Below are 23,213 nucleotides of genomic sequence, written 5' to 3'. Positions count from 1 at the left end.
TTATACAAAAATAAGAAGTGATTTCATCACAATCAAATTCCACTGAATGATACTGAAAAAAGTTACTAGTTTTAAGGATAAATAAATTTGTCTCCAAACTGTTCTGCCTTTAAGATCTCAAGAACGGCTGAGACAATCTAACCATATTTATATAAGGCCATTTCGAAGATCATTGTTATCTTTCATTATGTCAAGTGATTATCCGAAAATTTCTGAGAAAAATAAAGATAACTGAATGGTTTCAACAAACTGATAAAGGTGAATGCTTTATTAGGCGTTTGATTAAATAATATCTGTAATGGTTACTTCACAATTCAATGTTTAATTTGGATGATATAAAATTACTGAGAATTAAATACAATCAATATTGTTACGGTCAAACAATAGTATCAATGAATCTCTTGAAGAGGATGATATTTTGGGTAAAGGTGACAAAGTTGAATAGTTAATAGAGGAAAGCCATTCTATCTAACCAGCCATTTACAGAGCATTTTAATGTTGTCTACTTGTTGGTTTCATAACTCAATATATGGTTATATCAATTGTTTTCAATTAGCAAAATTATCATCATAAACAATTCTTGGAATACAAATTGTAATAAATGATTATTCGGAATTTTGTGGAGGAGAATATCTCAGATTATTGATGATTTTCACTATGTAAAGTATTTCATTTCGATCATTATCATTATTATTACAATTTTACTACTCTGAAGTAACAATAAATCGACTCAACATGAATTCAAAAATGTTATTTGCTTTTGTTTTAGCTGTTAACATCTGTGTCATCACTGTAACTGCTGAAGGTAAAGTTGTCGCCCAAGTTTTATTGTTTTCTGAGTCTCAAGAATTAATTGAATAATTAAAAATTACCAATACTCAGAGTTAATGAAACAGCCAAATACTCATCTCAACTCAACATTCGATTTATGGTGTTTCCCTTTCCCCAGATTATTTCCTTTTTCAGCAAGAACCCCGAAAATGTAAATGATTATTATCTTTAGTATTATTTCTTTCTTATCTTTATAAATTTTCAGTTAAATCTTGTCATTCATTTGTTTGAAAGTTACCACCTCGTTAGTTCTCTGGAAAAAAGGTGATTGCTTTCGATATGGTAACCAACTTGGCAAAGTTACTAAAAATTAGTTGTAAAAAAAACATGAAAATTTCCAATAAAAATTAGCTAAGTTAATCTGCTGATCCCTGAATATCATAGCGAATCATTTTCACGTTGGTCTGTTGCTTAATACCTCATTTCCATTGATTTTTTCCCAGCTTCCAGTATGATTAGGGAAACTTGCTTTTGATTTGGATTTGATTGATTGTGAAAAGAAATTATCGATAAATCATAATCAACAGCAGCCACTATTTTTATTCAAAATACAATCAATTCATTAGAAACTTATCATGACAATAAATTTCATTCGATAATAATGGGCTTTCTGTTTATAGTACATTTTCATAACATACAGTAAGATCAGTGTGAAGATTCAGACTGTATGATTCGATAAGCTATGAAATTCAATATAAAAAATGGCACAGATTCACTAATTCAATCAATTTGTTCATCAAACAGTTTCAAACGCCAGACCTGAATAATGTTTCCATTTTTAACCATTTTCCCAATACTTTTCACTCTTTCAGCTTCAACTCCTTTGGCTGAATTGTTGAGTTCTAAGTCGAATGCTGATTACAGTATCCAAGCTGTCCTGGTTGCTGGGTCAAATGAATACTTCAATTATCGTCATCAAGCCGATGTTTGCCATGCTTATCAAGTCTTGAGGAATCATGGAGTTCCTGCTGAAAACATTATTGTCATGATGTACGATGATATTGCCAATAACTCTGAGAATCCTTACCCTGGTAAAATATTCAATGCTCCTAATGGCTCTGATGTCTATGCTGGTGTATCAAAAGATTATACTGGTGAAGAAGTAACTCCTGAAAACTTCCTTGGTGTACTCAAAGGGGACAAAGCGCTTGCTGCCAAGGGCAAGAAAGTACTCACTTCTGGACCCAATGACCATGTTTTCATTTATTTCTCGGATCACGGAGGCACTGGCCTTGTTGCTTTCCCAAATGATACACTTTCATCAGATGATTTGAACAAAGCTTTAGTTTACATGCATGACCATGAAATGTACGGTAAACTTACATTTTACTTGGAAGCTTGTGAGTCTGGTTCAATGTTTGAAAACATTTTACCTGATAATATAAACATTTATGCTACTACTGCTTCCTCTTCTGAAGAATCAAGCTATGCATGTTATTGTGATGCGCCTAAATTTGGTACCTGTCTTGGCGATGAATATTCAGTTGCTTGGCTTGAAGACTCTGACTCTCATGACCTAACCAAAGAAACCTTGGCACAACAATTTCAAGATGTAGTGAAACAAACTACACAATCAACTCCACAACAATTTGGTCAAAAGTCTCTGGCTAGTCTAGAAGTTGGTCAATTCCAGGGTGTAAAGGCTTCGAGAAAGATCTACGCTGTAAGACACTCAAGTGATTCCGTAAACGCCAGAGATGTACCTTTAGTGATGCTTGACCGTAAAATAATATCTACAAATGATGCCGCTGAAGCTGCTGTTCTTGAAAAAAAATTACAAACTTTGATTGCTGGTCGAAGATTCCTTGAAGTAAGCATTAAGAAGATCATCTCTCAACTTTGTTCCAATGGTTATTGCTCAGATGCCCAACAAGTTCTGTCCACTCGACGACCATTATTTAATCATGCAACATACTCAAAAGTAACCAAAAAGTTCCAGTCAAGTTGCCTTAACTTGGGTATTCACGCTCATGGAATGAAATTCATGTATGCTTTTGCCAATATTGTTGAATCCAACAAATTTACTGAATCAACATTGAACCGTTTCCTGAAGGATTTGGAAAGAGCTTGTAATGATCACATTGTTTATCATGGATTCAAAGCTATTATCTAAGTCTATCTGAGATAAATGAATTAATAATGAGAGGCAATGGAGTGAACATTTAACAAAATCTATTTTTTGCTATCATGTTTCGGTGAGAGTAAAAATATCAAAATGTTTAAATGTTAACGTTCATTTTTATAACTAACGTAAGTCTTATTAAAAACATTTCAATTACTATTGACAATCAAGATTAATATTCACAAATTGAGTATCTAAAATCTTTCATACAAAAGTTATTGACAATTAAAACAATCGGGTAAGAAGCTTTGATAGCTATACCACACATGTTGCTACGTCTGCACAATCTGAAGTATTAATAACAATATGCCCGAACTGTTCTTGACAATCCAAGATGAAGTATCGTTTTGAAACCAGCTACGACATGAAATTTTTTAGTTTCTTCGGTCATTGGAAAAGTTCTTTTATAAACTTAAAATATTTTTTCAATTTGTCCTTTGTTCAGTAAATCTACAGAAAGATGACGATCTCAGGTTGACGTGGTTTTACATTGGTTTGAAATGCAACCGATATTTCCCATTCAGTAAAAAATTGATGAACTGATCGACCCTTCCGTTTTCCCAAAATATTAACGCCAGTAAGAACCATGGCCTATTATCACATTATCTTTGAGTGTTTGTTGCGACTGACCACCGGTTCGATCACCAACCGGTTGCTGGTTGTTGGAACCAACTGGTTCACGGACCGTTGTTTCTGATAAAGATGAATTGTTCATAAAGTTCATTTGTTACTGAAAAAACGGAAGGAATAGGAGAAAACTGTTGCAATTATAACAGGAACACCAGAGTCAACCAATGGTTATCTGGTAAATGCCTATTTAATGCTTACAGCTTGATTTGAACGAACCACAGGTTGCATCCAATAGTATTGCATATAAAAATTAGCTAATTCAAATTCAAACTACCCATAATTTGACCTTATCATAGTCTAAGGAAGGAATAGAAGGAATAAAATTAACTTATTGATAACTGTACATAAAGTGGGTGAATTCATTGTTGGCTAGACGTAATGTCAAGGTTTACTTACCGTATATTTAATATTTTTTCACTCTTTCAGTTTCTGTATATGTGAAAGTCACAAGTTTTGTCCAGAAACTATTAACTCAGAATTAAAGATGTCAAGAAGAGAAATCAAAGCAATTGTAAACTATTCAAAAATTTATTATCAAATTAAAGAATCAAGTCGACTCTACAATTTACATGAATGTCTGGCTCTAATGTGTCTTAGCGTACAAGAATTTTGTTTGAACTTCTTTGCTCAAAATATCCCAAATCTAATCAGATGACCAACAATTAATCATAAATTTCCCTGAAAACTTGGTTATAGCTCGACTCAAGTGAACCAGTTGAGTTTATTGTGTTTCTCTCTCTCAGAGATAAATCACTTTTCCCAGGTGTTAAGTAAGAAATGGAAATATGGATCAGCATTTTTGACACTTTTATTCTTCTCTCTGTTCATTTCTAGTTAATACACAATCATTTCTTTGTTGAAAAGTTACGTCAGTTCCGCGAAAAACAGGTGATTGTTTTCGATATGACAATCAATCTGGAGTGAAATCGGCTCGTGATTGACGGCTAAATGGGCTTCATTTGTGTATATAACATTGACTCTTTTCCATTAGGAACTCACATCTATTCAAACACTGAACCAGTTAATCTTGGCCTTTTACAATCGTTCAAGTAAGTCCCTGCAAAATGAAATTCCTCATGATAGCAGTTTGTCTTTTCGGAGCTGCTTGGAGCGCCGTGCCGTTCGAGCCAATTGAAGGAGCATGGAGCTCAAATTCTGTTGACGACCCACTTGTTGCTGAGTTGGCTGCTAAAGGTCTTGATTATGAAAACCGTTACGGCAACAGTTTTTATTACAAGAAACTGATTACCATTAAAGAAGCTAGAATTCAAGCTGCCAAGCCATATGGAGTAAATCATGAAGTTAAACTCTTGATTGGCCAGACTGACTGTGCTAAATGGAATGTCAATGCTACTTCATGTGAAGTGTCTCCTAATGTAAGTTTTAACTTCAGAGATAAACTCTTTGAAAATAATAGATTAATCTGATTCCTTGTGTCTTTCATTTTATACAGGCAATCCCTGAATTATGTACCTATGTTACCTGGGTATCACCAGATTTACATTGGAGAGAACTCACCCAAGCCTCTTGTGAATCTGCTGAATAATCTGACAGACAAACGAACTCTTCAACCGTTGCTTGTTTAAAAAATAAATTTCCCAGAAGTTCAGGTCAATGAAGCTATGGATGCTCTTGAAAACACAGCTAATCGACACTGAGTTTCTTTCTAACTATCTATTGTTTTGCCCATTCCTTTTATTTGACAAGATTAAAAGTAAAATTAATATCTAATTTTATTATTGCAATACTTTCAAGTTGAATTCATTTTGAAGAATCGGCAAATACCTAAATATTTGAAAAGAGCGTTAGTTCTTTGATGCAATAAGCAAAGGTGGAATGAAAATCCAATGCGGGTCCAATTAGAGGCAAAAGAACTCCGGTTAAGAAAAGAATTCTGATTAATTTGTCCAGAATAAGTCCAAAAAGGAAACTTGCGTTGCTTGTTACATTAAAAGTTAATCTATGCAAATACAATATATAAATTAAATGTATCAAAACTTTGCGTCAAGATTGTGGGCAAACTGAGTGGGTTCTATGAAAAATTGCATGAAAGACCTTATTCAACTACAACCTACTATATCGAGTTTAAAATGAAAACCATTTTTTTCTTTGATCAGCGATTTTTGATTTATTTGAGGCAATTTATGACCGAGCCATGGTGACAATTTTTTCAAGCTTTGTTAATCGGTAGATCTCAATAAGATCTAGCGAATGGTATATTGAAATCTACTTGTTCTAAATCTACTAGTTTCCTCTTGAAACTCAAATTCCTGAGAAAATCGTGTTCAGAGTGGTGCGGAGAAACAATTCTTATCCAAAATCATTGTGGAGGGAAGCAAATCGTTTTTTCAGTTTAATAAATTTATGGGTTTTTGAATGATTTTTATGTGATAAAACTTCGACTATCGAGTTAAAAGTTGCGACCTGATGACCTTTTAGAGACATAAGAACTCAATCATTAAATCGGATAGGAATGAACATCTTATAACTTAGTAGAGCTGACGAAACACCAATAAGCATACAGATGATTCGCAGTTTATCGTTGATGAATTTTTGTGTTTAACTGTAAAGTAGTAACTTCTAGAAAATGAAAAATCTGTTTCCAGCTGTCTCAAATCAATCATTCGTATTATTGAGCGAATCTTCAAGTGCATGAATTTTGATCCAAATCATTTGTCATGACTTCTGAAAATGAAAATAAACGCAAGAAATTATACAATTGAATTTGTCAATCAAATCATTATTGATTCACTTCCAGTAATTGTTCCTAAACAGTTGAGCCATTTGAAGGTTGTACGACATAACAATGATACGTTCATCAGATAAGTTAAACAAGATCAATTAACCAACTCTAGTTAATTCCAAGATTTCTCTCAAAAAATTGAACGCAACTAACAAACAGACTGAACTTAAAGGCACCATATCAATAAAGTTGTTATTTAACCAAAAAATATAACCATGAAAAACTGACCTTTGTTAATTTTAAAATAATTTTCTAGGAGACATCAAAAGTTCCGGAAGGTTTCACGTTCAGTCACAATCGTGCTCTAAAGTTAAGACGTTTTTTCAATGAACTCGCAAAGGAAACTCAATAGAAGCTGAAATTTTTTAGGATGATTAGACTTATTTCTTGATTCCTTCTATTGAATGACGAGAGAAATTTGCTTTATAAAACTTGGATCACACATGACTGTTAGGTTACTTAACTTAACCGATATTGGATGAGATTTGTGTCAATCAAATGTTTTTAATTAATGTCCATGTGTTTGCTATGTAAAAAAACAATGTAAAGAAATTCCCTTTATTCACTAATAAAATTTCAGTTGCAAAGGCCAATCTAGCTTGCCATATCTCTTTTTGGATCAGAAACATGTCTACAGTGCGCATTTAACAGTTAAGCTCGATCTTGTGATCTTAAAACTTTCTCGATGATTGAATGATCTCATTTAACTACTTCGCTAATTTTTGATGCTATCCAATATAATCCAAACAAGAGAGAAATAAACGATTAAACAAACAAATCTGCATCTCCAAAAGAAAATCGTTTTTGCAATTTTCAAATTTATCCTGAAAAATTTCATTCTTTTGTTGAATTTGCAGATGATGATGTTGATAATGATGAGATTGACAGTTGAATGGGTAAAATATGCATCTAAATTTGATTCGTCACATTTCTTTTTGTTAGCATTTGAGTGATTTGAAAAAGTCAATACAAAGTCTCCTTCAATTTGTAATGAAATGTTTATCAAAATTGTCAATCTTAATTGAAATTAAAGAATAAAGGGAATTCCCTTGCATTGTTACTTTACATAGCAAACACATGGACACTAATTAAGAATCATCTGTTTCCGACCGATCTTGACTATAAAAGAATCAACTATCACCAAATCTTAATCACTCTGGCAAAAGTAAAGGTATTATCAACAGTTCGATCTCAAGTACCAATAAAAATCCTAATCACTCAACTGTTACAATGAGTTTAACTTTGTTTGCTTCCATTTTGGCCCTTTTGATCAATCAGTCCTTCGCATGTGGTAAGTCACTGAAACAATTAAGCTAATGATAATATTGAAAATTAACTCATGATTTTGTACAGACTGTGGTCAGGCAATTGATTACATAGTGATGGACAGATCAAAAGGCTTGTTGACTCGGTTCCCTTGGTATGTGGTTATTGAGTAAGTATGACAATTTATATTTTACTCATTTTACTTTATTCACTTAATTTTATCGTGATTCTTTTCATTCGTTCTCAGAAATAAAAGTCAAAAACCTTGTGGTGCTTCATTGATTGATGATCAACATGTCGCTGTTGCTGCTCATTGCCTATCTGGTTCAAATGAAGCTTCACTCAGAGCTCGCTTGAACGATAACTCGACAAAATCAATCTCATCCGTTTGGATTGATGAGCGATATAACAACAAGACTGGTGCCTATGATTTTGCTGTATTGACTTTGGCTTCTCCAGTTGGCTCTCAATTTAAACCAATTTGCTTACGAGATTCAACTCGAGTGCCAACGCCTCCAATTCACCTTGTTAGTCCCAAAGCTGATAAAAATGTTGAAGGTTTCCCTTATAACTATCTTTATAACCATCCAGGTAAGTTGATTGAAAATAAAATTTCTGTTGCTTCATTTTTAATAATTGTTGATAAATGCATTTTCAATTCAGGTTCCAAGTGCCCTTCTCCTGCTACCCAGACTCATTTATGCATCATGAATCCTACTAAACTAGATAATACATGTTCTGAGGGACCATACATGGGTTATGAATCAAATGCAAGATTTTACCTTACTGGAGTTACTTCTCGTTGTTTTTCTACTGGAATGCCAGATCTATTCACTGATGTTAGTTTATACAAAAAACAGATTCGAAAATTGGCTCCAAAAGGTTGCTGGAAAGACACATGGGACTGGAGTCGATAATTTCAGCTTCATAAAATCAATTCTTTCGAAATTATGAGTAACATTAAGTTACTAAGTCTGAAAAAAATTGTTTCTTTTTGAATAAATGACTGCATATACGATATTTATTGAATGCAGATTGAGATTGAAACCAATCAGCTAAACAAGAAAGTCTGTGATAAAAATTTTCTTTAATGATTTCAGAGAAAAGAAAGAAAAATCTAATCACACCTGAAATTCTCTATGCTTACAACTCATCCATTAAAATGGTTCGGAGGGGATAAGAACAGGGCAATAATCACTTTATAGTTTTCGCTTCGCTCAGACAATTAATTGGGTTTGTGGGTTGTAGAGATGAACGGGTCTCACCAAAAAACCAAAATGACCAAAATATACCAAAACAAGGTAAATCTTTCGATTTAAGATTTGGGACTTTAAGGGCTTTGTAGGGACACAAAAACTGAGTCCATTAGTGCTATCAAAAAATTTCTGTGATGGACAGTTTTCGAGAAAATTGAAGTTGAAGTTGCAACCACGATAGCCTGTTGAACACTTATTTAACCAGATTTTTTCATCAAAATCATGTTATTTCACGAGTTTTATCGATAAAAAATGGTTTCAGACCTATTCTAAAACACTATTCTAATAACATGATTTTGATCAAAACATTGAAATTTGATTTTTTTAAACAGGAAACGGTTGAAGAGTTCATTTGTCTGTCTGATTATGAATCAGAAGCACAAGAGACTCGGATGATTTCTGCCTTGACAGATCCTGGTTGAGCCCAGAAAACATAGGTGCATAATTCAGGGATTACCTGTATAAAATGATTAGATAATTAATAAATTAATAATAATTAGATAAATTTACAATTTTCAAAGGGTTAATCTTTGTAGACATAAATCAAAAGGGAAAACTTACATCAGCAGAGACTTGACACGAAGCAGCATCGGCATCAGATTTAACACAATCAGTCTTTCCAATCATGAATTTAACTTCATAATTGACAATGACAATTTGACTTTTAGCTTCTTTAATGGTGATCAGTTTCTTGTAATACAAACTGTCGGCATTCGTGTTGTGATGTTCAACAGCTTTAGCAGCCAAGCGAGTAACAGTTGGATCGTCAACAGAAATTGAACTCCAGCCTCCTTCCATGGCAAAGACAGCTCCGAAAAGACAAACTGCAATTATGATGAATTTCATTTTGTAGGGAATTATTTGAAAAAGTGTAAATGGCTAAAGTTAACTGGTTCAGTGTTTGAATAGATGTGAATTTAAAGGGGAAACGAGTCAATGTTATTATACAGGGTGTAAATGTCAAATACGCGGTTTTGAATCGCTTATAACTTTTTTGTCCTTTGTCCGATTTCGAAATTTTTTTCGATTAAATGTAGTCAAATAGTAAAAATTTTGTTCATGATAGTTCGTAAATTTATATGATTACCTTTAGGCTGAGAAATTTCGCCCCAAAGTCGAAAAAGTTGATTTTTGCCGAAAACCACTAGAAAAATAGTCAAATTTTCACAATTTCATGAAAATTTTTGACCTAAAAGATTAAACAGAAAATTATCTATCGAATACTCTCCACTTTGTAGTTGTACGATTATGACTTGGAAAAATATCGAATCTTGAAGGTAGGCAAAACGCGCATTAAACATTCGCATTTTATTTTGGATTGGTCTAAATTTCTAATCATCGTATTTACGCCTGAAAAACCTAATCATTCGCTATTTTCAGGATAAGACTTGACTGATTTTTTAGTTTTTCTATCTTGAATCAGAGCATAAAAAGTTTTTAAATTAGACTATTTTCGGAGCGAAAATCAACTTTTTCGACTTTGGGGCGAAATTTCTCGGCCCAAAGGTAATCATATAAATTCACGAACTATCATGAACAAAATTTTTACTATTTGACTACATTTAATCGAAAAAAATTTCGAAATCGGACAAAGGACAAAAAAGTTATAAGCGATTCAAAACCGCGTATTTGACATTTACACCCTGTATAAACAGAAAGGAGGAGTGACTTTATCACAATCCAATTTCAATAATACTGGAAGCTGGAAGAATGCAATAGAAATGCGATGATAGCAGAACAAAATGAAAATCGCCAACATTAACATATTAATATATCATGTTCAAAGGTCAGTAGATCAATTGTGCTGATTGTTTCTAAAAATTTTCATTTCTTTTTTCTTTTTCCAACTAATTTGAAGCACCTTAGGTGCTTACAATACTAAAATCTTTAATCCAATTCTACTTTTGTAACCAATTATCCTTATACGATCTAACTAGGAATCAATGAAAAGGTTGATTCGCCAAAATTAGAAAGATTAGTTGAAAGTGTAAATTATTTTTAAAATTCTAGTATTGCATAACATGTAAATCAATTTATTTATCTCAATATCAATTACTACTGCATAAATACATCAATCTTGAATAAGATCTTCAAGAACCACTCCAAGTTGTTCATAAATGCTGTAGTTGGAAGACCAGAAGATCATTTAGCCAAGTAGAACAGTTGACCGTGAACATATGATTTGGGAATGTCTTGTTCGTTGTTTACGGGCTCCAATGAAGGGGAAATCGGAGCGGGTGCGCGACCTAATTGTTTTTTTCCTCGTTGGTATTTGAAGAAACCTGAAATGGCAAACAAACACGTTTGAATATTATTTTATGCAATTAAGTAAAATGAAGAGACTAAACTAACCTTCTTCACCCCATTCAGTTCCCCATGAATTAGTTGCCAAAAAGTAATCGACACCGTTTTCAGTTCCCCAACCGATTACTTTAACATTTTGAACTCCCAAACGGTTGTTTGAGAGACGTCTGTATACACCTGAAAATAAAATAATAACATTAGTAAACTAAGCTTCAGATAATAACTTTTGGCCTTTTGCTTAATAGATATTCAATTTTACCTGATTTGTAGCTGGGTAAATCTGTATAAACTTCCATGTAAGCCGATATCGGCCCATTCAGCATTAGGTAGCTCATCATTTTACTTTCAAAATCAAAGCCCTCATTGGTTACTTTGAAATATCTGCTTAGTTTGATTTCGTTTGGTTGACATTCTTGTGAAAAGGGTAAGCAGTTTGATTCCTCAACTGATTCAACTGTGAAGATTCCATTTTCAGCCCAATATTTTAAAGCTTGACCAATGTTTGCACTGTTATTAAAGCTGTTCGAACCAACATTCCATCTAGCCATTTTCTCTACGGTAGCTTCGACATCAATCTGAACACCATATTTGATGCAAAGGCGATCAGCAATTGTACCAACAGCCGTGTAGATCCATGAAGGATAACCTTTTGTTTGGTCATAGATCTTACCAATTGAAGTACAGTTAGGCCAAGCTTCACGAGCATCGAAGTTAACCGCAAATTTTGTCATTGGGTAAACGTTAGTTTGAGCATCAAGAGTGTAATTTAAATCGTTTAGAGTGGAAACCAAATCATTCATTCGGACTGAACTTGATCCATTGAAGTTTTTCCCTGCCTAATGAGATGATATATTGCAAATATTGAGATTTGTTATTAAATAAAATACCTTCCATTTACCTTCCATGTTGCGTCTGCAGCGTTGACTATGTTTATGATTTCATCTGATAATGGTTCCACATTGCTAGGCAAAAGATTGTACTTGTCAGCATTAACGGAATAAACAAAAAGAGTAACAATTAAAAAGAGTCGCATCTTCAAAGTTTATACGAAGTGTCGGTTCAGTGAAAGTGGAGATAACTTTGAATTATTGAAAATACTATCAATTGACAGAACCACAGCACTGTTTCAGCTTGAAGTGAATTAAAGTAAAAGTAATATTAACCGTTTTCGAACGAAAGCACAAGGAAATGATGAATAAACTTTATGAAGATGCTCGCTTTATAAAGGAGCAATTAATAAATTGTCAGCGAATAATCAATGTCAATCAATTGAACCCAAAAACATCAGTTCAACCAATTCTCATCAAATATGCCAAATGAACAATGGACAATCTTCATTAAATACTTAATTGACATTTGAATAGTCGAAACAGGATCTTATTATTACAGATATTTATCACATGGAACCATCATATGCAACCTGCTCGTTTAAGGTAACTTTTCACGACAATAAGAAGATGCATTTGATTTTATGCTAAATCGATGACAGATAAATCCTTTTTGACGGCGTAATAAATCTTGGCCACACGACTGCTATGAAGCAAAATTACTAGGCTGCGACCAAGAGAATAGTAGATCTTTTGAGCTTTTGCGTTTGAATGGTTCAAGTATTAATCGATGACAGAATTTCAAAGCTTGGCTTAGCTTCGAAACAAAATATCCTGAACACAAACTTTTCTGGTATAAACAGTCGCATAAACAAAATCATATAAAATAGTATTTGTAAAAATACAATTGATAGATTGTATGAAAGTCCGAAATAGATTAACTTGCTAAAGTTGACTTGCTTTTTTGCCCCTCTTTTTGCAAATTTGCTATCAATTCCATTAACAATAGCCAAATCTTAAATCGCTTCCACAGATCAACTGAATGACCATAAAAGCGAGTCCTTAAGTGATCTCTGCACCTCAACCTAATAATTTCACAGCTTCATAGCAATTGTATGATGACCGAGCTTGATCAACATCATCAACAAAGATTTAATTGTCATATATTTAGTATAAAATCAAAAACACCTTCTTACTGATGCACAAAGTTACCTTGAACGAGCAGGTTAAATGTGATATTAACTGTCAATACGATTGAAAAACAATGAGTATTCACATTGACATGTTGAGATTGACTTGCAAAATAACTTTTTTCGGTTGAATAACAGAAAATGAATTTCGCATCTTTGAAGACATCGAATTCAATTCAGCAAAACCTTTTCTTAATCCATGCTTGCAACGAAACGTCTAGTTTTTAACGAATAACTTATAATATGATCCTTTGAAATGGCACAGCTATGCTATTATATCTTATATAATACTTCAATTCAAATCTTATTATTTAATGGACAAAGGCGTCAAAATTTGATTTTACCTTTCGTAAAAAACCACATAAATTCCATTTATTTCCAATTAAAAAAAGAGTTTTCAAAAAAGGACTTAAATTTCGATACATTTCAATAGATTTTTCCCAAATAAAAGACCAGAACTTCATCAACAGAAGAAAAGTAGCCTTCTGCTCTTTTTATTTGGGAATAATCTTTTGAAATGTTCGAAATCTAAGTCCTTTTTTGAAAAACCTTATTTCGATTCGCGAAAAAAATTATTTTTTTATCGAATGTCCGTGAAATACGGTGCCAATTTTGACCTGAACCTTTCGATCGATTAATGTTGAGTTATATTAGGTGAATTACATATTTTAGAAAAAATTTTAGGCCAAATTTACCCATTTTTCGAATCTTCAGATCCCTGGTATTAAATTCAAAATATATGGTTTTTTACGAAAGGTAAAATCAGATTACGACGCCTTTGTTCATTTAAGGCCATAACTTGAAAAATTTTGCCCAAATTAATTAATTTTTTCACAGCACATTCTTGGCAAGTTCAGCTTTATTTTGGTGATTGAATGGTGCCTGTAAGTCTAGTCTAACTGCCGCAATTTAATTTTGCCAAATTAGTCCAAAACATTACTGTTGATACCTTATACAAAACAAAAAGCTCAAAAATTTGCTATTTTCTGCACCTCGACCTAATAATTTCACAGGTTTATAGCAATCGTGTAATGACCAAGCTTGATCAAAATCATCAACAAAGATTTAATTGTCATATATTCAGCATAAAATTAAATTCACCTTTTGATTTTGGCATGAAGTTACCTTGGACGAGCAAATTACATATGATATTAGTTTAATGTGATAAACATCTGTAATAATAAGATCCTGTTTCGACTATTCAAATGTCAATTAAGTAAAGAATCTGATCAAGATGCTCTATTGTGAATTTGGCATATTTAATGAGAATTGATTAAACTGGTGTTTTGGGGTTCGATTGATTGACATTGATGATTTACTGACAACTATCCATTTCTCCTTTATAAGCCGCGAATCTTCATCAAGCTTATTCATCATTTCTTTGTGCTTTCGTTCGAAAACGTTTAATATTACTTTTGCTCTAATTCACTGGAAACTGAAACAGTTAAAATGAAACTCTTTTTGATCGTTACTCTTTTTATTTATTCCGTTAATGCTGACGAGTATCTATCTTATGAAGTAGAACCATTCACAGATGAAATCGTTAATGGAATCAACGCTTTGAACACAACTTGGAAGGTAAATATTATATTCAATCTGTTTTATTTTACAGTAAACTTCAATATTTAATCATATTAGGCTGGTAAAAATTTCAATGGAAGTTCAGTCCAAATAGATACCCTGGTTCCCACTCATGAGAAACTTTGGTCTTATCCTAGAGATTTTCCTATTAGAAAGTATGGATCGTGCAAACTTCCCGTGAACTTCGATGCTCGTGTAGCTTGGCCTAACTGTACTTCAATTGGTAAGATCTATGACCAAACAAAAGGTTACCCTTCATGGATCTACACGGCTGTTGGTACAATTGCTGATCGCCTTTGCACCAAACATGGTGTTCAGATTGATGTTAAAGCTACAGTCGAGCATATGGTCAAAACAAATGTTGACTTCAAAAACTATTATAACAGTGCAAACATTGGTCAAGCTTTAAAATATTGGGCTAAAAATGGAATCTTCACAGTTGAATCAGTAAAAGAGTCAAGTTGCTTACCCTTATCACAAAAATGCCAATCAAATGAAATCAAATTAGACAAATATTTTAAAGTTACCAATGAGGTCTTAAAATATGAAAGTGAAGTAATGAAATCCATAAAGCTGTAGGGGCCGGTATCTGCTTACATGGAAGTTTATGCAGATTTTCTCAGCTACGTATCAGGTAAAATCAATATTCATTAATTGAAAGGCCAAAAGATATTAGCTGGATCTTTATTTAATAATGAAATAATTTTATTTTCAGGTGTTTACAAACGTTATTCTGAAAACTATGTTGGATATCATAATATAAAAATTATCGGTTGGGGAACGGAAAATGGTGTCGATTATTTGTTGGCAACTAATTCATGGGGAACTGAATGGGGTGAAGAAGGTTAGTTTTGATTGTCTCTTTATTTTCCCTCGTTACATAAAATATAATTCGAATATGTTGCTTTCTGGTTGCAGGTTTCTTTAAACTAAAACGAAATGCACAACAACTGGGTTTCGGAACCAATCCGATTTCCACTTCGTTAATGCCTGTAGACAACGAAAAAGATATTCCTAGATCATATGTTCACGGTCAACTGTTTTACTTGGCTAAATGATCTTCTGGTCTTCCAACTATAACATTGATGAAAAACTTGGAGCAGATACTGAAAAGCATCTCAAAGTTCAATGTATTTATGTAATAGTAATTGATATTGAATAAAAAATTTGCATTTGATCTAATATTGAATTTAAAAATCATTTTCATTCTCATTTTCAACTTAACCTTTTTGGTTTTGATTAAAACTAAAATGTAATGTAGCAAAAACTTTCAACTTTTTGATTCCCAATTAGATTAAGTGACGATGAGCTTAAATGGTTACAAAGTCTAATCCAAAAGCGAGCAACAGGAACACCAGAGTCAACCAATGGGTTAACTGGTAAATGCCTGTTTAATGCTTACAACTTGCTTTGAACGAACCACAGGTTGCGTCCAATTGTATTGCCTATAAAAATTAGCTAATCCAAATTCAAGCTACCCATAATTTTACCTTATCATAGTCTAGAAGGAATAAAATTAACTTATTAATAACTATACATAAAGTGGGAGAATACATTGTTGGCTAGACGTAATTTCAAACTTAACTTACCGTTTTATATAATTTGAGTGCCATTTAAATACAAAATGAAGCCATGAGTAGTTGAAAAACTTGGTTTTGTTTGTAAATATTGACAATTTATCTTGACTTGGCTATTTACTCGAGCTTAAAGCTTTTTCAAGTTTACTCCAAAATTGACCATTTATATCTGGTCCACACAAATATCAATAAATTAATGGAATCTAAACAGAAATCACTAAAAAAGGCATCTTTTGATGATCCAAAGTCAGGTATTTTCCAATGAATAATGATTTATGAAACCGTTTCCAAGAATTATTTTATCTTCCTTTAACCTGAAAACTGTTGTTTTGTGAAAAAATAATGAGAAAGAAAATGAGTAAAAAAGTTGAGTGGTCAGTTTGCATGATCAGTACATTGATTATTGTCAATTATATTTACATCTATTCACCATCAATCATCATCAACATCAACATCAATTTCATCTTTTTTGTTTTATTTATCCGGAAAAAAGGTCAAATTGTCGATGAATTAACTTTACCATCTTCACTTTCAACTGTTAAATGTCAAAATTTAGTTCTTCTTTTGAATATAATGTTGCCGTTAACAGCATTTTATTTTATTTGTTTATCTCGTTGAAATTGCTTAATTCACGGATAGATGAGCTAATTTAAGGTGAAAATCATTTATTGATGAGCTTACCTGTTTTTGATCAAGTTGATCAATTGTCTTCCAAACGATTAAACACAATAAAGATGGACACATGAAAACAAACCACTAAAAGCAACCCCGATGTGAAAAGGCAAACCAAAAAAGCACTCTGAACCAATTTATATTTTAATTATTGAAGTAAAATTAACTTTATCATGATCACAATTATTACCATTACTAATGTTATTGGAAATTCACAATTTATTAATAAGCTAATCTCATTGATTGGTTTATTTCAATTAACATAAATACATTTTGATTTTGAATGTAAAACATTTTTATTTTACGTTCTTGTCTTTTAACCCTTACCTTGTTCAATCTAACAATAGTTGATTAACCTTCACTCTTTAACTTACTTTTGACCTCAATCAATTTAATAATAATAATGGTAATAATGATAATTACAATTTAGGTTAGTTAATTTATATATTTGAAGGTAAAAGTTGTAACATTAATCAGTTAAAATAATGTATTAATACTAAATATAATTAACAGTATAAAAGGAAAGTGAATCCGTTAAAGTAAGATTGTAAAAATTTAAAAAAAAATGCGTTTGATTTAGATACAGATATCAAGTCATGAATCCATCAAGATCATTAAATAGATACTTTGAATATGAAGCGCCAATCAAAAGATTCAAATTACCAGATTTTACCAGATTTTATAAGACTGATTGTAATTGTATTTCATCAATAATAGGAACCAATTGTTGCTGCTGTTAACCGTTATCATCAATATTATTAATTAGTTACAATCCAAATAATAACGTGACTGTAAATTTTTACCAGTTATAAATATCCCAACACAGGACATAGGAAAACAACAACAACAGCAACTACAAATGATTGTGATGATGGGTCAATAGTAATGATGATGGGTCAATAGTAATGATGATTATACTAATAGTAATGATTTTAAAGAGGTGAAACTGTTTATCTATTTGAAATTGAAACCGTATCAAGGTGAGTAGTAATCAAATGTTATAATGAAGGTAGAAAAATGAAAATTAAGAAGAAGAAGAAGAAGAAGAAACAGATTGGGTTCTATTGACCCTTCACGATTAACTTGAATTATCAAAACAAAATAGAGATAAATTTGTAATAATATAAATGATAGTTTAGACAGAAGCAAGTAAGAGGAAAGAGAGAGGAGAGAGAGGAAAACAGAAGCCCTGAGGTTAATCAGTTTCCATCAAGATTCCGATTTCTTTCATCATCCTCATCTTTAACGGTATTTTGTACTTCAAATAACTTTCCAAATCCAATTCATTGATAAACCGCTTCTCCCTGTTTACCTGGTGACCTCCTCTTCCTATCATCATCATCATCTTCACCATTATTATCATCCTAACTTGGTAATGTTATCTGAGTCTCAAGGACTGCAAAGTTGAATGAGGAGGTGAGAGTGGAAGACTTTCTCTTGTCCATCTTTGTCTTCACAAACTTCACACTAACCATCTTTACCTTTATCCTTTTCATCATTGCATTCATCTTCATCTTTTTTATTCATCATCTTCATAGTCTGTAAAATACTTTTGTCTTCCATTGAGAAGTAAAAAAAAGTTATTCTTGGTCGTCCAACCATTCCAATGTTATCCTTTTTCACATTATCACAGTCAAGTCGTCTTCAACATTGACAATAACAATAACTATCTTAATCATTGGAGCTGCCAAACCGTTATAATCAACCATCCTCAATGGTTAACCTTAAATCCTGGATTAAATTTGTTCATGTTTCTACAGATTATTGCAAGTTGTTTGGTTAATCAATGAATCCAACGATATTTTACCGCTGTTCATTAAATCAATACTTTTACTTGTGTTTTTAGTCAAAGAAGCAACTTACACTGGAAATCATTTGATTTGAACTTTTCTTTGTTTCAACCGATTTACGTCGGATTTTTAGTTTTTGTTTTTTACTTTTTGTTTTTTTTATGGTCAATACTCAATATCATGTTTGATCATCATCATATAGTTGCCATTTTACCGGCTTTAATACCCTCAACGGTTATGTTTTGGCTTCACATGTGGCAAAGATCAATGCCATTCACCACGGAGGTTTTTCAAAAGGAGTATGATTATATTATTGGTAAGTGTTTACATTTTACATTTAAATGCTTTTATTAGCTTAAAATTGACATTAATCAGATTATTTGTATTCAGAAGTTATATCCATCAATCTTGATAAATGTATTAGCAATAGTAATAGTTGAATGAAACAATCCGTTTAAAAATTTTGAATGATGTCTAATTTCACGTCAGTCTAAAATGTTTCAATTTGAAACTGTTTATGCAGCCAATTGACATTGAAAATTCAAAATGAAATTTTCAGAACAAGAACGAATTATTCTTGTCAAGTTTTACTCATAAACTAGCCATAACACCTCGTTACTTGTTTCCTAGTTTATTTTTCATTCTAATGTCTAAGAGATTCAAGAGACTCATTATCATTTCAAGTCCAATTGTAACTGCTCCGACAATTAAGAAGCTTGATAACCTTTATAAAAATGTTATAACATAACCATAAAATGCAAAGTGTTTGCAATTGCTATAAATCTTGGAATGTAAAGATGCAAACCTGCCAAAAATGAAAATGATGAAGATGAGTACAGCAATTGGAATTGTAAAATAATGAAAATTCATTTATTAGTATTTTTCAATATTATGTGATAAAGTAAATCATGCTGTAACAGTTGAAAACTACAGATATTGATGTAACTCGATTGTTGGTTAATTGCTGTAGTTTCAACTTTACCAAATATCTGCAAATTGCAAGCTTACTTTTTCTCAAATGTTTTCTTGATTCTTTAATTTATAAATTGAAATTATTATTAACTCTACTTAACTTTAAATTTAGTTGGCGCTGGTTCAGCTGGAGCAGTTGTGGCCAGTAGACTTTCAGAAGATCCAAAGGTTCGTGTTTTACTGTTAGAAGCCGGTGGCTATGAGACATTTCAAAGTGAGATTCCAATGTTGGCTGCTCGTTTACAATTAAGTGAATGGGATTGGCAATATAAAACGGTTCCTCAAAAATATGCTTGTCAAGGCATGAAAAATCACGTCTCAAACTGGCCTCGAGGTAAAGTACTTGGAGGTTGTTCAACTCTCAATTATATGCTTTACATTCGAGGTAATGCTCGTGACTATGATCTTTGGGAAAGTCTCGGTAATCCAGGATGGGGTTGGTCCGATGTTTTTTATTATTTTGTCAAATCAGAGGACAATCGAGATCCTGATATAATTAAAAATGGTTATCATGGAACCGGTGGCAGGTTAACAGTGTCAACACCTCATTATACTACACCTATTGCTGGTGCTTTTCTTGAAGCTGGTAAAAACTTTGGTTATCCCAATCTTGACCTTAACGGACCTCAACAAACTGGGTTTGCTGTTCCCCAAGGAACCATTCGACGAGGTGCTCGATGCTCAACAGCCAAAGCTTACCTTCGTGATACAGCAGGTCGACCTAACCTAGATACAGTAGTTTATGCTCAAGTTACTCGAGTCTTATTTAATGCTGATAAACATGCCATTGGAGTGACCTTTGACAAAGGTGGATCTCGGCATGCAGTTTATGCTAGACGTGAAGTGATTCTCTCAGCTGGTGCCATTGGATCTCCTCATCTCCTTATGCTCTCAGGTATTGGTCCAAGAGATCATCTTGAATCACTTGGAATCCCCGTTGTTCATGATTCTCCTGGTGTTGGTCAAAACTTACAAGATCACATTGGAGCCGGTGGATTGAGTTTTCTAACTGATGCTCCAGTCACCGTGGTTCAACCTCGAGTTTTCGTTGCCAAATCTTTCACTCAATGGTCAACGCTAGGTATTGGTCCATTAACTATGCTTGGTGGTCTCGATGGTCTCGGATTTATCAACACAAAATATGCCAACAAATCAGATGACTGGCCAGATGTTGAGATTCATTTCATCCCTTCATGTCCTTCATCTGATGGTGGTGAATCAGTTCGTAAAAACATGAACCTTAAAGATGAGCTTTTCTTACAAGTTTATGGACCCAATCTATATAAAGATGCTTACTCTTACTATCCAGTTCTCCTCCGACCACGATCAGTCGGTTACATGAAATTGCGTTCTGCAAATCCCTACGACCATCCAATTATTGACCCAAAGTACTTGTCTGATCCTTACGATGTTGCAGTTCTCGTTGATTCCCTCAAAATATCAACAGCAATGGCCTTATCACCAGCCTTTGATAAATTCAAACCCAGAGTTTGGCCACAAGCATGGTACGGCTGTGAGAAACATAAACCTTATTCAGACCCATTTTTTGAATGTATAACCAGATCATTTACCGCAACAATCTATCATCCAGTTGGTACAGCCAAAATGGGTCCAGCCGATGATCCTCTGGCTGTAGTTGATCCTGAATTGAGAGTTCACGGAGTAAAGAGATTAAGAGTCATCGATGGATCAATAATGCCTAAAATTGTTTCTGGTAATACAAATGCTCCTATTATAATGATTGGAGAGAAAGGAGCTGATCTGATTAAGGGTATAAGAGGACCGCCACCAGTTAAACCTGGAAAAGTGCCGATTCCTAAATATCTTCAAGATAATGGCCATGGATCTATTAATACAGCGGCTGGACCATTATCTCAAATAGGAAAGCTGTTCAATAAATTTGGTGTGAGAAGTCTAACGAGAAGAATTGGCTTAACAAATTGGATTAATGGATAATTTACGTTAATTTGTTTCTTTTAATTTCCATCTTCACTACTGATTCAATTGTAAACCTTAATTTGGTTCAATTTGGACCAGTTAAAGTTGAATTGTTTCAAGCCCAATATTTTGTGTCCAAATTTAAATTTAAAAATCAAAAGACTCAATTTGTAAGTATTTTAAAATTATTACTTATTAATTATTATTGATGCTCAAAGTTTTAACTTGTTTCACGGTGATCAATCTAATGGCCAACAGTTGATCATTTATTCAAATTAATTTAATGTACAAACTTACCTTCTATCCTTTTTTTACCAAAAAAATTAAAGACTTGTTTTTAAACTTGATTTTCAAATGAAAAAATCTTCAACAAAAAGGTCGTAATTAATTCAAAGGCAAACTAAAATCATATTCATCTCTATTAATACTACCGTTAATCAGATGATAAATTAACTAATTTGTTTGCTGCTTTTAAATTCAATTGACTAATCCCATACAGTCTTGAAAATAAGTAACCACTAAATTAAAATGAACCAAAAAATAACCTTAAGGTTTCAGGTAATCAATCAATTTTAAATGACTATTACGTTAAACAATCAGATGTAAAATGCGACAAAAGCTGGTTAATGAAGCAATTTATTGAAGCTGACGGATAAATCATAAATGATTGATCTATAATTTATATGAGATTAAATTGGACATGATATCAAGATTCAGAGAGAAATGAAAATCTCATAAAGCTTCCAGTCAAAGTTGATCAAATTGAATGGCAGATGATTAACAGCTTAATCAGTTTCCAGATGAAAATAATTTAACCTGGAAACAACCTTTCAGTGTTTTAAAGTTCAATGTTATCAAAGTAAGAAAGGGTGAAAAAAGGTGGCGAAAGTAAAAACGGAAAAAAAGTGAAGTCAAATAACACGTTTTTTTGGTTACTTTTTCATAACCACTTATATTTAGCAGCTTTTTTCACTGTAATAACGTAAGCGTTTTAATTTTTTATGTTACATACAAAAAACGGTTAATGGCGTTCAACAGATAAACTGATAAACACCCGAACTATGATTTAGTTGAATCACTTGTGATGATTGCTGATGGACAAGAAAAGAAGCTGATGATTCAAGATGATGATCATGTTACTGTTTGCTGCTATTGATGATGATGATGATAGTGTTTAGATGTTGTCGGTCAATGAGGATAACGGGGTACCCGTGATGATTGGGGTCAATGGGCCAAGTATTAGTTCTAATTCTTTGGTAATATAAATAAACACACAAATAAACAAGTCTATTTAAAATGAATACTTGATAAGTTGTTTACAAGCTTAAGGGTAACCCTCAGGATTGCCTTCTACCTGTATCTCTCTATCAATCTACCTTTCAATTGCGCCTTTTTGAAACATCTTTTTACACTAATAATATTTCTGGGTTTTACCTTGCCTTTGTTGACTTCAATAACAATGATTAGAGTTAAATTAAATGCAATATTAGCTGTAATATTAGCTGTATTAACAT

General features: G+C 32.7%; 5 protein-coding genes, 1 long non-coding RNA gene and 2 pseudogenes across 10 annotated transcripts; 5 read left to right on the top strand and 3 right to left on the bottom strand.

The window, feature by feature from the left end:
- Positions 1-1,465: 1,465 nt before the first annotated feature.
- LOC107360993 (legumain pseudogene) lies at positions 1,466-3,103 on the top strand (annotated as a pseudogene).
- A 1,475-nt stretch (positions 3,104-4,578) lies between these two features.
- On the top strand, positions 4,579-5,328 carry LOC107361028 (cystatin-1-like). Its single transcript, XM_015927745.3, has 2 exons — positions 4,579-4,959; positions 5,037-5,328. The coding sequence occupies exons 1-2, from the start codon at positions 4,648-4,650 to the stop codon at positions 5,127-5,129; spliced, it is 405 nt and encodes a 134-aa protein (XP_015783231.1). The 5' UTR covers positions 4,579-4,647; the 3' UTR covers positions 5,130-5,328.
- Positions 5,329-7,446: 2,118 nt separating this feature from the next.
- On the top strand, positions 7,447-8,610 carry LOC107361014 (polyserase-2-like). Its single transcript, XM_015927731.3, has 4 exons — positions 7,447-7,617; positions 7,680-7,761; positions 7,840-8,183; positions 8,256-8,610. The coding sequence occupies exons 1-4, from the start codon at positions 7,557-7,559 to the stop codon at positions 8,507-8,509; spliced, it is 741 nt and encodes a 246-aa protein (XP_015783217.2). The 5' UTR covers positions 7,447-7,556; the 3' UTR covers positions 8,510-8,610.
- Positions 8,611-8,701: 91 nt separating this feature from the next.
- On the bottom strand, positions 8,702-9,783 carry LOC149094585 (L-cystatin-like). The gene is made up of 2 exons (XM_089270271.1): positions 9,410-9,783; positions 8,702-9,305 (listed from the first exon to the last, which is right to left on the bottom strand). Exons 1-2 carry the CDS (start codon positions 9,692-9,694, stop codon positions 9,213-9,215), a joined length of 378 nt encoding a protein of 125 aa, XP_089126397.1. The 5' UTR covers positions 9,695-9,783; the 3' UTR covers positions 8,702-9,212.
- A 1,082-nt stretch (positions 9,784-10,865) lies between these two features.
- On the bottom strand, positions 10,866-12,404 carry LOC149094584 (cathepsin B-like). The gene is made up of 4 exons (XM_089270154.1): positions 12,051-12,404; positions 11,412-11,988; positions 11,201-11,329; positions 10,866-11,130 (listed from the first exon to the last, which is right to left on the bottom strand). The coding sequence occupies exons 1-4, from the start codon at positions 12,183-12,185 to the stop codon at positions 10,991-10,993; spliced, it is 981 nt and encodes a 326-aa protein (XP_089126280.1). The 5' UTR covers positions 12,186-12,404; the 3' UTR covers positions 10,866-10,990.
- Positions 12,405-14,551: 2,147 nt separating this feature from the next.
- LOC107361476 (cathepsin B-like) lies at positions 14,552-15,927 on the top strand (annotated as a pseudogene). The gene is made up of 4 exons (XR_016197955.1): positions 14,552-14,747; positions 14,808-15,384; positions 15,466-15,594; positions 15,669-15,927. The product of XR_016197955.1 is annotated as a cathepsin B-like (transcript).
- Positions 15,928-16,511: 584 nt separating this feature from the next.
- Positions 16,512-17,564, bottom strand: LOC149094583 (uncharacterized). Of its 2 annotated transcripts, none has more exons than XR_016197957.1 (3): positions 17,423-17,564; positions 17,009-17,126; positions 16,512-16,648 (listed from the first exon to the last, which is right to left on the bottom strand). It is a non-coding gene; the product is annotated as an uncharacterized LOC149094583 (long non-coding RNA). The 2 variants fall into 2 exon arrangements; XR_016197956.1 differs by having other exon boundaries at positions 17,327-17,548.
- A 51-nt stretch (positions 17,565-17,615) lies between these two features.
- On the top strand, positions 17,616-22,046 carry LOC107361428 (glucose dehydrogenase [FAD, quinone]-like). 3 transcript variants are annotated; one of them, XM_015928259.3, is made up of 3 exons: positions 17,616-17,979; positions 18,633-19,105; positions 19,874-22,046. In XM_015928259.3, the coding sequence occupies exons 2-3, from the start codon at positions 18,970-18,972 to the stop codon at positions 21,715-21,717; spliced, it is 1,980 nt and encodes a 659-aa protein (XP_015783745.2). In that variant the 5' UTR covers positions 17,616-17,979; positions 18,633-18,969; the 3' UTR covers positions 21,718-22,046. The 3 variants fall into 3 exon arrangements, with proteins under 3 accessions (XP_015783745.2, XP_025016429.2, XP_015783746.2); XM_025160661.2 differs by having other exon boundaries at positions 18,538-19,105; XM_015928260.3 differs by having other exon boundaries at positions 17,632-17,979; positions 18,992-19,105.
- Positions 22,047-23,213: the final 1,167 nt, after the last annotated feature.

The sequence above is a fragment of the Tetranychus urticae genome, chromosome 1 (assembly GCF_039701765.1).
Source record: "Tetranychus urticae isolate SD_2017Ah chromosome 1, NJAU_TeUrti_SD_1.0, whole genome shotgun sequence".
NCBI classification, from domain to species: domain Eukaryota; kingdom Metazoa; phylum Arthropoda; class Arachnida; order Trombidiformes; family Tetranychidae; genus Tetranychus; species Tetranychus urticae.
Note: the sequence above shows the minus strand (reverse complement) of the source record. Positions and strands in the feature narration are given on the sequence as shown.